At 42.2% G+C, this 16607-nt stretch overlaps 1 protein-coding gene across 1 annotated transcript in view; it reads left to right on the forward strand.

Annotated features, from left to right (window-relative positions):
* Positions 1-6973, forward strand: part of LOC124788978 — a 47952-nt gene extending 40979 nt beyond the window's left edge. Inside the window, exon 3 of the mRNA XM_047256267.1 lies at positions 6749-6973. Within this exon, the coding sequence (XP_047112223.1) occupies positions 6749-6973 (225 nt within the window). The remainder of the gene's footprint in view (positions 1-6748) is intronic.
* Positions 6974-16607: the final 9634 nt, after the last annotated feature.

Here is a 16607-nt window from a genome sequence, read left to right on the forward strand (position 1 = left end):
ACCGCGGTTCCTGGTGTGTCCGCTGTGCCGTGCGTGTGATCATTGCTTGTACAGCCCTCTCGCAGTGTCCGGAGCAAGTATGGTGGGTCTGACACACCGGTGTCAATGTGTTCTTTTTTCCATTTCCAGGAGTGTAGATTTTAACAATTCTCTAAGAATAGTTTCTGTTTGCACTGTAAAATCATCTCGTACCGTAATATTATTTTTCTCTATTTCATTTACAACTAAGACATTGGCATTATCTAGTATCTTGTTTAAGTCGATAATATCGTTTCGCATGCGATCTTTCTCCTCACGCGATTCCTGGATATGCTCTTCTAACCTTTTACAATTATCAGCAATCTTATTACTGAGTCCTATTAATTTTTCCTGTGTCTCAATGTTAGAAGCGTCTGTTTAACACTTAGTTCTCGATTGGTTTCATTAAGATGTTCCTGTAACCTGTTTGTTATTAGTTCCTCTTTAAGTTCTCTTTTGTGTCCCTCTATTAGTCTAACTATGGACTCAACGTTAGATTGTTTCAATCTGGTTTCCATCTTAGCCATAGCCCTAAAAAACGATCCCATGCTCCTATGAGACACAGATTGTTCTTCGTCCGACATTTCACTTCCCGACATTTTTGAAAAACGCTAACTAATTACACACGTAGACCTTTAATCACCAATCCTATTAAAAGCACACTTCCCTAAGTGGACCACACCACTTCCTACTTAAAACAGACTCACCGGGCACTAATGTTGTAGTTTGTAGCTCTCGGTGATGAGTTCGCTGCTCTGAGCTGCAGAAGTAACCACCGTCAATGCAACCGCCGAGATGCTGCGACCCCGCTTCCGCAACCGGTGGGACGCTGAGTCGAACACCGGAGACGTCACTGGCTGCAACCACGCCCGGCCGCACCGTTGACAGGCGAAATCCTCAGAAACACCGTTAATACCAACCGGGGCCCCCCAGCCGACGTACTGGGCCTGTTAGTTTGGGGAGAAAAAGGTTGTCAGGGTTCGCAGCGTTCAGCTGCTGCCCAACAGGTGCGCCTTCTCGTGGAATAACTACGTGACCGTACTGTTTGGCTGCGTTCTGTGAGGTGCCCACACCAGCGAAGTTGCTCCTGGCTGGTGAAGGCTCCACGAAGACCCGCGTTGACTTCCGAAGGAGTCTTGATGTTTTAATTGTTTCGTACTAGTGTGCCTTTATTTGCAAAACTGTAATTAAAACACCTTCAGTTGAGTAGTTTGTGGAAAATTACGTCACTCAGTCCAACTGGTTTGCGCAAACTTTTGAAATTTAGATGTCGTTTGTTTCTTCTTGGAAATTATATTCTTGCAGGTTATCTTATTTTCCCATATTAAAAATCAGACTGTAAAACCTTTAAGACTCAAAAATCGAAATCAAACTCTTCTGAAAATTAATATCTTGAAAAAAGTCGGTAATAATTCTTCCTGAATATAACTCTTCAGAAATAATTCTCGAACACGTATTTAAGCTTTAGACCATACACTGTTTTATTGTCTTCGTATATGCTACATACAGATGTGAACATCAGACTCGACAAAGCAGAACTGAACAAAATACAACATTAACTAAACATTCTGTGACTTCATTACAATGGAAAATTACAGATTTTTATTTATTTGAATGTTGGAGGTTCGACGCAACAACGCGGTGACAGGATCTTCTGCTGCTCTTGGCCGTTGACCCGCGACGTCTAGTGGCCAGCAATTTTCTATCTGGTTCCGGCAGTGAAGATGCGGTTTCCGCGAGTTACGCTGCTCTCTCCAAACATGAATCATACAAAACAAAAATAGAAAACTTTAAATATTTGTTATGTTACAAAATACTACAAATACATAAAAAAACACTAAATCAAACTTATATTTACCTGCAAACTGAGCTGATCCTTGTGGATGGGTGACGCTTTAATTTCGCGTCCCATTACAATGGCTGTGCCAGCAGCCGATTCATCGCTGCTCGGTGATAGCCATGGGTGGCCAGCTGCGTCCTTCTCCTCACCAGCGTAGCCGTTATCACGGCAACGAACAAGTGCCCGCCATCCGGCGTCCGAATCTGTGGCCCTCACCTCGGCAAGTCTCCGGCGTGTGTCAGGAGACGAGACGACTGCCCGCGGTAACGAACCGAAGAGTTGCCCACCGCTGGCTGTCTGTGGACCCCACGTCGGCCTCAGAGGGTTGAACCAACGACCTGACGTGGACTGGGGTGCTGAAGCCCCTTCTGTTGCTGTGTGTAGACCGGTGGTGTGATAGGCCCCGCCTTCCAGGAGAGCTGCCATACTTGAATGAATCTCGTTAGAAAATGGCATCTGTTTGTGCTCGGCTGTGCGCCTCTGTTTTGCCAAGCACGCCGCTTCGCGTGACGTATGCATAACACTCAGATTGGCCAGTGGCCCTCTTCTGCCTGTGACTCGCGCCATGGGAACTGCCGTGTGCGCCTTCTCCGTCAGTTCTACACCCTTGTGGCCTCTATTTTCCTTCGCAATTATTGGTATGCGTAACTTACTGCAATCCGGCTGGCACCTGGCTGTAACTTGTGCTCTGAATATCGCACAAAACTAACTTTCCCTCTCCTAATCGGTGGCACCGCTACAATGCTGAATGATGTAAGCAGATTGTTCTCATCTTGCTCTTCTCTTTGCAATTTTGGATTTGTGGGTGGCCTTCCAACTCAGAAGTAACTGATGTGCTATCTAGTGTGACCGCATGCTGCTGAAGTTCAACTAACACTAGAAAACTGTTCTTATGACTCCCCGAATATAACTACCTGTTTACCTTCGTAACATGAACTCCCCCGTTTCACCTTCAGTTGGCTACCAGTTGGCCTCTGGACACTCCACCATCGATGCTCAGAGCTAATAAGACGCAAGTCGACATGTAGGTCCATGCCAATGGGCTGCAGTCAGTCTCCCTTACACCTTATATTCTTTCTTATCTCTAATGTTTAATAAATTGGAATTCTTAATAAAATGAAATGTTTCATGCAATGGACCACCAAGCTTTGCCTTATATTATTTACACTGTAAAGATTCAGCTCTTTCTGGTTCGAAAGGTACCAGATAATACATTCAACAATTTCATTTAAGTAATTAAGAATGTACTTCTGCATATTGCAGTATTAAAGAATTAATTTACAACTAAAATGCGTTCATGTAGAGGGCACGATGATCTGACACTGGTATGCACTGAATCCGTGTTATAAGATAAACTAGATTGGTTCTGGCCCTGTAGTGTTCACAGCTGATATGTGGAGTGTTACAATCTGATACAATGTCTGTCGAGATCGCGCATTGCGCTTACTTGTAAACAAAATGTATATAATTCTCAGCTGAAATTTTTGCATTCAAAAGTTTACTTGTGTATAATTAGAGATGTCACAAATATCCGTATTTCAATAGTGATAGTGATTTTGGTATACTCAGATTAGTTCTATCGAGAACAGTTGAATTTCTGTTGAGTCTTTAATATTTGTATATTCCTTCACTTTTAAAAGCAGAAGTCCCTGTTCATAGAGCAGGCGAAGCATCCCTTCCGCCGTTGGTTTCTTAACGAGCGTAGCATTTCCCGCCTTGTACCTGCTCTGACCAGTCCTCTGCATCAGTTCGCTAATAGCCGTTGAGTTAGGCATTCCCTGGTGCCGCTCGAGCTGGTGGCTGTACCGGCGCCGCTGCGGCTGAACAGTACTTTCATGTCGATAGCCTAGCCCTGGCCAAGTATTTCACAGATCTCTAGCCGCTTCAGATTTGAATGTAATCTCAAGGTTTCAACGATTTCCTTTGTTTTCATAATCAGGAGTTACCTCTTGGCCGTGTGGTACTTGGCCGAATTATGTCCTGTAGACGTCACGAAGTCACAGAACTTACATATGCTACCAGAGATTATGTCGATATCTATGAGCCTGCAAAACTTTGATAATTCAGCCTGAAAAAGAGCGTTTTAAACACTCACATACACAGATCTAAAGGCCGGCCGGAGTGGCCGAGCGGTTCTAGACGCTACAGTCTGGAATCGCGAAACCACTACGGTCGCAGGTTCGAATCCTACCTCGGGCATGGATGTGTGTGATGTCCTTAGATTAGTTAGGTTTAAGTAGTTCTAAGTTCTAGGAGACTGATGACCTCAGAAGGTCACATACACAGATCTAAAGGCCGGCCGGAGTGGCCGAGCGGTTCTAGACGCTACAGTCTGGAATCGCGAGACCACTACGGTCGCAGGTTCGAATCCTACCTCGGGCATGGATGTGTGTGATGTCCTTAGATTAGTTAGGTTTAAGTAGTTCTAAGTTCTAGGAGACTGATGACCTCAGAAGTTAAGTCCCATAGTGCTCAGAGCCATTTGAACCATTTTTTAGATCTAAAAATGTTTTTGACGAGGACTATCTTGGATTCCGAATTTGGATAAAAAAAAGCAGTCTTGTGCGAGAACGCCTACAGTGAACGAATAATTCAGTTAGCCACAACCGAGAAACGAAAAAAGGGGGTACTCAGTCATTACAAGATGGTCAACCTATAGAACTGCTTTGATTTTTCGGAGCTACCACAAATAAAGTAGGCAAAGTACTGGGCAGAAGCGCTATTCAGTCTATTTTTCGACCACTGAAGAAAATCAGTAAGATGCAGAGCCCAGTAAAAGTCTTCGTCTTATTGTTCCAAGACTTTTAAAGGTTCTCGTGAATAGCCGTTGCTCTGTCAACACGAACGATTTCAGGAAGCCGCACAAAGCACCGACGCCACATAAAATATCGTGATATCGACAATACAGCCTCATAAACCAACACACTAATATGTTCAACCAAACGAAACCTTATCCCATGCATTTTCCTCCCGGGATTCTATAATCAAAATGGAACGAAAGCGAAAAAAAAACAACTTTAAACGTGACAGTGGCTATGCGCTTAGCAGTGCAAGGAAACGGTCATTTTATGCTGAATAGCCATAGAGAAATAAGCTGAATTATTCACCGTGTGAAGAAATCAGCGTCAGTACCAATGTTTCTTATTCATAGACATCTACAGCGTCCGGTAGCATGTCGTAGTAGTAATAGTAGTAGCTGTAGTAGTGGTAGCTTTTATTCATCCGTAGATATTTTTTACAAGGACACGCCTTATTATTACGATTTATGAAAAACAAAAATAAAATAATTCACACATACAGACATTCACAGACTTATAAGTACAGTAGACAAGGATGGGACATATAGTCGGACGTGTCTTTATAGCAAGAACATTCTTGAATGTGCCTGAAGTAATTTAAGGAAACCATTGAAAGCCGAAATCGGTACGGATGCATGGATGGATGAAGATTGGAACTTCAGCTCTCCAGAATACAACGCCACGCCGTTTAAAACAGTGCTGCATTATTTAGTTTATCCCTAGCGTAGAATACAGTTTTAGATATAAGCTGTTTAATAATGAAAAAGTCTATTGCTAGCTTGTTCATTCATTTCTCTCTCCCAATCATTGTACACACTGTACCCACATTATTTCATAACTCTGCACTCACTATCAACTGAAGTCAGGAGTATGTTATACGTCGAAACTTCTCATTTGCTAGCCTGAAAAACTGGGTGAGGATCCGTCTAGAACGAGTGCTATATTGAGCTCGCAAGGGGATTAGGCGTTAGTGTTACACATTGCCTAACGGTAGGAGTAAGTTTATCCAGAAAAGGAGAAATGACGGAAAAAAATGTAATGTGAAAGTGTTATGCAGAATTCTATACGTTTTATTATCTTTATTTTTTACATTTTTTAACGAAACCGCTACGCGTGCTATCTAAGTAATCCTTCAATGTATATAATGTATTACATCTTAGCTGGCTTTTTAATTAAATTTGTTTTAACAATTCTTTAATCTCCTATGGTAATTTATTGTACGGTTTTATTCCTTTTGAGTTTCATGTTTGTTCTTTCTTGGTAGATCATAGTTCATTCTGGATGCGGAAGTTCCGTGACGTCTATATGTTACAGTTCCGTCAGCTGAATGAACTACCACATAGCTTGCAGGTAACCCGTGATTATGATGACACGTGTAGTCGACGAACGCTTGAAGTTACATCCAAATCTGATTTGGCAATAAGTCCATGAAATATTTATCCAAGAGTGATGATCGGTTCTGACAACAGTGTTATTGTACGGAGTATTCAATATCATTAAATAATACAGTAAATGATCCAACGCGATATCTGTTATATAATTGTATCAGCATTATTCTGTGGATATTCACATTATCAGATCTTTCTCTGAGGAAACTTATCATGTTCTGCCAGCCACGTGGGACGCACAGTAATTCTAACGGCTTGCTCACAGTTGTGGTTGTATTTGGTTTCTGTTTTAAACTGCTATACACTTTTTGGCGTACTTCCTATTATCTGCCTTAATGGGTGCAGTTAACTGTTAGATATCTAACGGATGGAAAGTTCTGTTTGCGGCCTGATAGTGGGGTAGAAGGAGCCACATTTAAGCATATGGGGGATGATATTTACAGATGTAGTATTTGCTTTACAGTCATGAGAAACCTTAAAAATAACCGTGAGATTGAAGTTTGTTGTAAATTACTTGTGAGACAAAGCATCCTAGAAATAAATAAGAGATCGTCACGCTTCTTAGAGAATCTTTCATTAGTGTAACATGATAAAGTCGATGATTTTCCTCGCTACGTCTGTAACGTGGGTAACTAACAGTAAATATGCAGCAAACCTATACTATGAGACAGAGCACTAATAACAAAGGTCGGCTATGCCCACAGAACACAGCGGACCGTATACAGCACCTGGTGGAGGCGGCGAAGCCGTTCATCGCGGCGAAGCTGGGTCTGGACATCAGCGCCTCCTCCTTCACCACCGAGCCCATCGAGTCTCTGGTGCCGCGCCTGGGACCTCCGCTGGGCGGAGATTCCGCAGGCACTTCTGCAACGTCGACACAAGACAGCTCTGTGAACAGGACAGATCGCTCTGGGAAGCCGGCAGTTTAGTACCACAGAGTTCGCAATTGATCGCATTTTCAAGCACTCAATCAAGTAACTGCAGTTTTTTTTTTATTCTCTGTTATTGATGAAACTATCCATTCTCATACTAAATAGTCTCCTTTCAAATAGAAAATTATGTATGACTGATTGTAAGACAGTAAGTGAGCAACGGGGACAGGTGAAGAGGTGGTCTTGTGGAAAGTGGATTTCATACGTGGAAAAACTGTATTGTCTCATTCTTTGATTTATACACAGTTGAGTCACATGGTCAAAAGCTGGCAAGCAAAGTAAATGCGATATGTAGAACAACGCCCAGACAGGTTTCCAGCTGTTCTACAAACGACTGTGGCTTTAATGGTATATGAAGCCTGGCCACCAATAGCGGACGCAATATCTGTAGAGTGGCTCTTGGAGTAAAATCGAAAGAGCGCCTCTGAGGATAGAGTTCGTTCGAGAAATATTAAGTCATAGTTTAGTCGGAGAAATTAGGCAACCAACTTCCGAGAATTTGCCAAATGTGGAGCACCACGCTACATTCTTGAAAGATTTAGTCCCATAGAGTAAGAAATATTTTGTTTGTGAAAGACTTCTGAAGAAGCTTTGTTATGGTTATTGATCCCTTGCATTGACACAAAAGCATGTTCGCGAGCTGCAACCAGCTTCTTCTTTTACCCAAGATGTTTGATTTTGCGCTTTTCGAATTTTCATTTGTTGAACGATGCAGAAAGTGTCGTTAATCTGACAATAACATTTCACCTGTCAGCCCAGATCCAATTCTCGCATTTCCACGCAATCAAATCCTTCATTCACAATATTCTTTCGATAGCATAGTATTCGTCCGTGTCCGGCATGCAGAAATATTAGTCGGACTCGCTTTATTGTCATTTTGGTATGGAGAGCTCCACTGATATGCCGAGGTCATCCGGTGTTCCAATGGATAATGAGCTTTTTCGATTTTCACATCAAGTGAGAGCGCAGTTTTCCCAGTAATTTGACGATGTTAGCAAAGAATTTCACCTACTTTGCTGTTTCAGAACTAGTGCTGATATTTCTTTTAGAGACTCAATGAGTCGGACTATTAGTCATGAAAACACTCAGTGTTATAGTCTGATGAAACAAGGGTCTAGACGCCTTATAAAGTTTTTGAACATAATTAATAATGCTTACGCTGTCAATAATATATGGTCGAACATATTCTTTACCACCTACGTTGACATTTAGTTGGAGCACTAGAATCATGATAATGTTATATTACACTGTCGGCAGACGGTGTCAGCTACAAACACGCAAACACAAACACTTAGAACTCTAACATCCAGAACAAATATCAACAATATACGCCCACAACAACAAGCTAAGGATCCACTCTAACAACACCAACTCAGCCCAGAGAATAGGCTACAGCCTCATACAACAAGAGCTGAAACTGGCCTATCCAACAGAGAAATCAATAGAGAGAAAACTAAAAGCAACTAATACAAACATAGAGAAAAATAACTCGTCTAGTCTTAAGCAACTGACATGCAAGGATTACAAATCAATTTATATTGTACATGAAAGGAGAGACTTTAATGCTAGATACATAGAACAGAGAAAAGTGTTAAAGAGAACACAGCTGTTTTTCTACATTTCCTGAATATCTTGGACATGAAACATAGCCCAACAGATACAGCTCGCTGTAACGGAAATAAAAAGCGCGCGCACACACACGCACACTCTCTTTCTCTCTCTCTCTCTCTCTCTCTCTCTCTCTCTCTCGCACACACACACACACACACACACACACACACACACACACACACACACACAGAATGTTCCACATAGAATTAATGATGTTGGCTTAACCATAACACTCCTAGTCGTAAAATTTCGAGACAAATTGTTTATATTATTTTCTATATGGTTGCAGATGACAAAATATGAAAGGAAAAACAACTGTAATGCAAAACATAAGAAGCGAGAAAAACTACAGCCTATATATTCAAAGTCTACTGTTTTTGCAAATTCGTAAATACTTTCTTAAAAACTCGATTTCTAGTTTGTACAAATAGTAAAAAGAAGAAACAAAATAGAAACACACACACAATGCTGAAGCTTCAGTGAATATGTCTGAGTAATAAAAGAAGAAGAAACATGCTTTGCTCAAGGCAGATCCCATCCAAAACAAAACTTAGAGGCACACCGTTAAGCGGGATAGTCTTTCAGTGCCGTAACAATGCCAGCGATCCAAACTCCAGACTGCATTGTCAGTAAAACATCACACGTGTTTATTTCAACTAATCAGTCATGGGCTGCTGCTCATATGGGAAAAGATAATATCAAACTGTGTTGGCTAATGTAATTATTTGTGGCAGAACAAAATTCAGTTTTGCTATAATTCATTCCGTCGATGGACCGATGTTACACTACAGCGCAGTGGAAATATAGAATGTGCTTAATGCCATCTACGAGAACCAGAAAATCACCACCTGGAAGTCACAACTGCTATCCAGTTCTTAACATTCATGCTATTTCGTATGCCGTGTTTTCAAAATAAAACCGAATTTTATAGGGTATAAAGTGTGTCCTTCATTCAATTGAAGTATGTTACATAAATCAGAGACCAATAATATCAGTATCGCTGTGAAATGAAATTGCAATTTACCAGTTAATGACTTCAGAAAATAGCTGCTACTTTTCTGAAAAGAATTTCTCTCACTGCAAAAGCTTAGCTACTGTTATCAACAGTGAACACGATGAGGTGACATAAGTGATGGGATACCTCCTAAAATCATTTCGGACCTCCTTTTGAATGGCGTAATGCAGCAACTCGGAGTTGCATGGACTCAAATGGTTCAAATGGCTCTGAGCACTATGGGACTTAACATCTGAGGTCATCAGTCCTCTAGACTTAGAACTAGTTAAAACTAACTAACCTAAGGACATCACTCACAGCCATGCTCGAGACAGGATTCGAATCTACGACCGTAGCAGCAGCGTGGTTCCAGACTGAAGCGCCTAGAACCGCTCGGCCACAGCGGCCGGCGCATGGACTCAACATTTCGTTGAACTCCCATGCAGGAATGTTGAGCCATGCTGCCTCTGTATTCGCCTGTAATTGCGAAAGATTTACGCACAGGATTTTGTGCACGAACTGACCTCTCGATCATGTCCCACAAATGTTCAATGGAATTCATGTCCGGAGATCTGGGTAGCCAAACCATTTGCTCTAACTCTGCAGAATGTTCTTCAAATCAATCGCGAAGAGTTGACGGGCTGCCATGCATAAAAATTACATCTTTGTTTGGGAACATGACGTCCTTGAATGGCAGCAAATCGTCTCCAAGCAGGCGAACATCCAGGGGACCCAATCCATTCCATGCAAACACAGCCAACACCAATATGGACCAATCAGAGCTTTGTTGACAACTTGAGTCCATGACCTCGTGGGGTCTGCGCCGAACTCGAGTCTACTATCAGCTCTTACGAAAATTGGAAATTTGTGGTAAGGACTATGGCACCAAACTGCTGAGGTTATCGGTCCCTAGTCTTACGCGCTGGTTAATCTAACTTAAACTAAATTACACTAAGAACGACACACACACACACACACACACACACACACACACACACACACACACACACACACACGTGCCCGAGGGAGGACTCGAACCTCCGATGGGGGTAGCTGCGCGAAACGTGACAAGACACCCAAGACCACATAGCTACACCGCGCGGCGGCAAAGCTCTTACGAATTGAAATCGGTACTCATCTGACCAGGCCACTGTTCTTTAGTCGTGAAGGATCCAACCGACCTGGCTACGAGCGAAGGAGAGGCGCTGCAGGCGATGTCGTGCTGTTAGCAAAGGCACTCACGTTGGTCGTCTGTTGCCATTGCCTATTAACACCAAATTTCGCCGCGCTGTCGTAACGCACGCGTTCGTCGTACGTCCCAAATTGATTTTTGCGATTACTTCATACGATGTTGCTTGTCTGTTGGCACTAACGACTCAACGCAAATGCCGCTGCTCCCGATCGTAAAGTGAGGACCGTCAGGCACTGCGTTGTACGTGATGAGAAGTAATGCCTGAAATGTGCTATTCTCGACACACTCTTGACACTGCGGATTGTGGAATAATGAATTCCTTGACGATTTTTGAAACTGAATGTCCCATGCGACTTGTTCCATCTACCATCATGCGTTCAAAATCTGTTAATTCCCGCCGTGCGTCCACGATCACGTCGGAAACCTTCTCACGTGAATCGCCCGAGTACAAATGACAGCTCCACCAACGCACTGCCCTTTTATGCCTTGAGTACGCGATACTACGTTCATCTGTATACATGCCTATCGCTTTCCAATGACTTTTGTCACGTCAGTGTGTAGCGCTACTATGTGAACAGAGAAGCGTGATGTTTTACCAACTGAGCTCGCGAAACATTCTCGACGACACGACGCTTCCCTGCTTTCTAACGTCCACGGAAGGTATCATCCCTTAAACCGTACCTAGATACCACAGATGTGGTGTCAATAATTTCAACTCTAGTCAAATGATCAGTGACATCGCACTAAACTAAATTACTCTTTAAAGAGTTTTACTAAATACAAATTGAAACATTTGTTTCTGAATTGCTTTTAATCTTAAGAGCATATTTCAAGGAGTTCCATTTCTACACACATTATAAAATATTTAAATCAATTAATAGGAATTATTAGTTCACTCAGCTGACGAGAAGTAATAAAATGGTGTTCATCAACACCTATTTGGACCTTAATGGTTTAATTTAGTGTCCACGTTTGCAGGCATTGCTGATAGCGGTTAGCAGTTTCACTCACATATAGTAACGGTGAGCTGAATATTTTATCGACAAAATTCATATAGTCACCGAAGAAATCCTTTTCAAATTTTCATCAATACCAAAAAGTGCTTTAGTTGTGTGTGATACGAAAGTAGACGTCTTGAAATATTGATATAAATAACATCCATGATTTATCTGTGAATGGTATTTCGTCAAACACAGCGCTTATTTATTTATTTTGCTTCAGTTGCTAGTAATTTGCACTGTTCTCTTAAAAAAATTAACGGTTACATACCGCACTGTCTGATCGGCTGACCACGTACTTCATTTGACGATTCACCGTATTTCGTTTTCCAAGCGAGCTTGCGTAGGTGCTAACACCGTGGACCCGTGTTCGGAAAGATGGCGGTTCAAAAGCTGGCATGTACATGCCGATTTAGGATTACCGCGATTTCCGTAAATGACTGAAGGAAAACGATGGGGTTCTTTTTTGAAAGAGTCCGATCGGTTTCCTTGCCCAATTCGATCTTCCTGCTCCGTCTCAAATGACCACTTGTCGTCGTGATGATTAACGCTACGCTTCTTCAGTTTCCTGTCTTCGACTGAGTCAGTGATAACTCAACATAATGTGCATTGCTAAACATTGGTTTTGGGGCACTTCATCAACAACAATATATCTGCGCCATGCGCCAGCAATCCTTGCGACATGTCCTTTAGTATCAGTCCCTCTTACCTTGTGCTTCTTGGCCGCTTCTTTCGGAACAAACTTATAGGTTCCTAGGTGGCAGTGCCCGCTGAGGAACGGGTATTTAAGGAATGCAATAGGCAGTATAGTGTACAGTATTTTTTTACAAGAGGTGGAGCCCCTCCACGCCCACACCGGCATGATGGCCAACTCAATAGGTCTACTGCCATCTCTGCATAAGGGTTAGGTTTTACTAAAGTGAGGTGTCGCAGGATGTGGGTACTGCGATGTTTGCGTACGTCTGGTTAAGGTTAACCATGAATAGGCGCTCATCTGGAGATAGATTGGGCCGAAAGTTGAACACAGTGTAGTGGTTTGAAGGGCAGAGGAAAAAAGTGCCAAGGCAAGAGCCAAGGGAAAAAAACCTCTGCGATAGTTAGGCGAGGTAGTAAGAGCAGTAGCGGATGTCTTGCTGCCTGCTACAGGTCATGCAAGGTTAGGCTTTGTTAGTAGTGGGTATCATGCATGTCGATACCTTTGACGTCGTTTGGTGCTGTTACTTGGCAGCTGCCGCTCAGTGCCGGCGTTGATGTCTCGGTCAGCGTCAGCAAACCTGTAATAGTTAGGTTCATCATCGTTTTGTGTCTGATAGTTCATATATCAGATGCACAGTGTAGGGCGATGTCGGCGATTTGTTTGTGCATCAGTGGGAGAGCTCGTCGGTTTCCCTGCTGTAGCCTGTTGGTCGGCTTTAATAGCAGCCCCTATATCCAGTCGACGTTGCTGATATTCAGGGGTTGCCGACGTTTGTCACTTGTTGGTGTGTGTTAGCTTGCCATAGGTGGTTAATCCCTAGCCAGTAGTGTCTTTGGTCGCGTATGCAGTGTAGAGTCGCCTAGACGATAAAGCGTGAGTGTGCTGTAGGGAACCTGGCTGTCCGCAGCGTGTTCATATCGGCAGAGGGCCTCTGCCGTGACGAAAGGGGCCGAGTGTGTTGTCGGCCGCCCGGTCTGCCCTGCTGTTTCCATTCTATAATACGGTGCTGGGAAGGACTTTCTAAGAAAGTCGACACTGGAACGACTTCACAATAGTGGACTGAAATGGCGAGCAATTTCTTGGTTCAACTTCGCCATTCTGATTGTGTTGCCTCGAAGTTTCGTTGACGTTCACCATTAAGTGGTGACTGCTGCACGCCCATTGTTTCTCACGGCACCCATGTTCTTTACATGAGATAAGCCCCGACATTATACGGTTGTTTTATTATCGGTAAAGTACCAGCAAGCACAGTCAGTCTTGCTAGTTTTCAGTTCAGCCCTACAAGAGCGATTAGCTTATTTATATTTTGATTCGCCTCTCTGTATTATTTGTAGACGGAATTATTTTATTAATTATTTATCTTATGCTGTAAGTTACTATAAGATTCTGTGTTTCAGATCAAGACGATTTTGTGATTGTGTTATATGATATTTAATGGAACCTATAGACGTTACAGAGAAATTAGCTTAATACATCCAACTCATCAAATACTGCTCCTATTAGCACGTAATTGCTCCATGTTCAGAGGCTATGATAAAAATGTCGGATAATTGTTCATGGGTGTTGCCACTGCTGCCCTGAACTTTTAATCAGTTGTTAGAATAATAATTTGGGCCTTTGCTGTTTTCGGTAAGACCAAAACTGTTGCGTTCTTCCAATGAAAATTTGTGTCTATTAATTTCAATTATTGGAATAATGATTGAAAATAAGTTTTTTTATTTCCTGATCTATTATCTATTCTTAAAGACGTTGAGGCAGGTTTTTTCTACATTTACTACCTTGGTGATGTCCTCAGTACTGTTTATTTGATATATCCAAATGGACTTTACCCTTATACAAAGGGGTTTGCGTATTAAGAAATTTTCAGATATGTCTACCATTAATAAGAATTTGTAGCATTTCGACCACAGACTCTTTTGAAGCATGCAAGTAACAAAAATATAAAACTATTCTGGCACCAGCCTCATGTATACACATATTAGTCATTGAATATAGTTTTAATGTAACTATATTTAATTTTGGATATTTCTCAATAAGGTCATTGCATGTGCTGTTAACTTACACTTTTAATTGAGTTTCCTTTTATTAACAACTGTCTGTCTTTTTCTTTAATTGCATAGTTTCTGATTTTGTCGGTATTGTACACTGGATCCGGAAAGTTGTTAAATAAATGTTATCTAACGTTTTTCTTTTTTTGTAATTTTCATTGGATTCAGCTCAAAACCATTTCCCAAATTGCTCCTTTCCGTTTCTGTATCCTCCAGGAAATGATACAGTTTTTACTGTGCAAAATACATAAAGATAATTAAGGTGGCAAATGTATGACTTGGTCTGGACGAAGAAATTCGGACAATATAGATCAGCCAGAACATTACGACCACAGATCTACTATCGATATAAACACGTCCAGGCGATAACAACGTCTCTTGGTGAGAAATGACTGCTTGTCAGAAACATGCACGGTCCATGTAGTATCAGTGAGTGTGCTGTCTGTGTGTAGAATGGGGAAGGCGCGCGCTCTGCCTCCGTTTGACCAAGGGCAGACTGTGATGGCCCGGAGGCTCGACAGGAGCATTTCGGAAACCAAACGACTTGTCGGGTGTTCGCGTGTTGAAGATTAACGAGGAGGTACTGAACAGAATGGGGAAACAAGAAATATCCGACAACTTCACCGAAAGAAGGAATCGGTTGATAGGACACGTTATGATACACCGAGGACTCACCAATTTCGTTTTGGAAGGAAGTGGAGGGGGGGGGGGGGCTTGTAAACAGCAGAGGGAGACCAAGAGAGGAATACAGTAAGCAGCTTCAGAAAGTTGTAGGTTCTTTTAGATGAAGAGGCTTCACAGGGTAAAGTAGCATGTAGAGCTACATCAAACCACATCAAACAAGTCCTCGGACTGAAGAACACAACAATATATTTGTGTATTTGAAAGAGGTATCAGGATCATGAATCATATATTCTCAGTACACAGGTTTCAATCATGCAACAATTTATTTACAATGCAGGATAGGATGATAGTTTTAAATGTGCAACACGACGTATTTGAAAGATAGTAAACACTTCTGTTATCAGCTTCCATTTAACCAAAAGTTAGTAACCTAAGAGCTTCGATATCGCCACGTGGAAGAATATCATGTCAAATCCGAACTCAAAGTGATCACAAGTTAACTATGCGGAAATTTGGAATACACTTCTGGGATAATCTGTGCATTCGACTAATATTAACATTGGCTTGTAACTGAAAAGTTCTTACACACTTTCTTCATCGTCGCAGAAACTCCGATCAAGCTGAGATCAACACAAGATAAAACACGAACTTCCTTCCTCTTGCCAGGGAACAGAACAGAATTCAAAGCAGAAAAGAGGCGGGAAACGGAATGGCTAAACAAGGACCGTGGAGTTCTCTCAGATTCACTGACAGCCTTGGAGATCCAAAGGCACTTCGTGTGTAGAAAGGTATCTGTCCTATTTGCCATGAGGAATTTCAGAAAGTTTTGATCATAAATTTAAAGGAAGTTACGAATATGATAAATGTACTCAACCTCTGTAGTATCGATGTTCTTGGGAACACAAATGTTGGTCAGAGAGATTACTTCTTTTAAAGAGAGTAGCGGCAGTGACGACTTGGAACTGAGTATTATGCACTGCGACGTTATTAACCCCGTTGGACTGTCTGACAAGAACACAGCTTACAATCTTCACCGGAAAGAAATTTAAAAGTAAACCTCTTGCCAGCGTGATTAAGAACCAAGCCCGTTCGCTGCATGCAGTTACAGCCCAATAACAGGTTAAATGATAACCCTTTGACGACTACTAACTCTACCGTCCACGAAAACCCGTGTATGGCCACACTTCCCAGCAGACAACCCACAAGAGGTAACACCTGCCAATTGGCAGTAGGACATCTCTTCTCAGTCTCCGGCAAGGGAGCGAACTCATAATCACCGCGGCTCTCTAAATAACAATCATGGTCAATAAGAGAAATACTACTTCCTGAATCCAGAAGGGAACAGACCGATCCATGGTTGACATAACTACAAAGAAAACGTAGGAACTGGCTAGTTACTACTCTGATACAGCTACACCGTTTGTGCCGTAAAGATCCTCCAGGATGCCCTTGCTTGGCGTCATCTGT

This window comes from Schistocerca piceifrons, chromosome 3, assembly GCF_021461385.2.
Source record: "Schistocerca piceifrons isolate TAMUIC-IGC-003096 chromosome 3, iqSchPice1.1, whole genome shotgun sequence".
Taxonomy (NCBI): Eukaryota; Metazoa; Arthropoda; class Insecta; order Orthoptera; family Acrididae; genus Schistocerca; species Schistocerca piceifrons.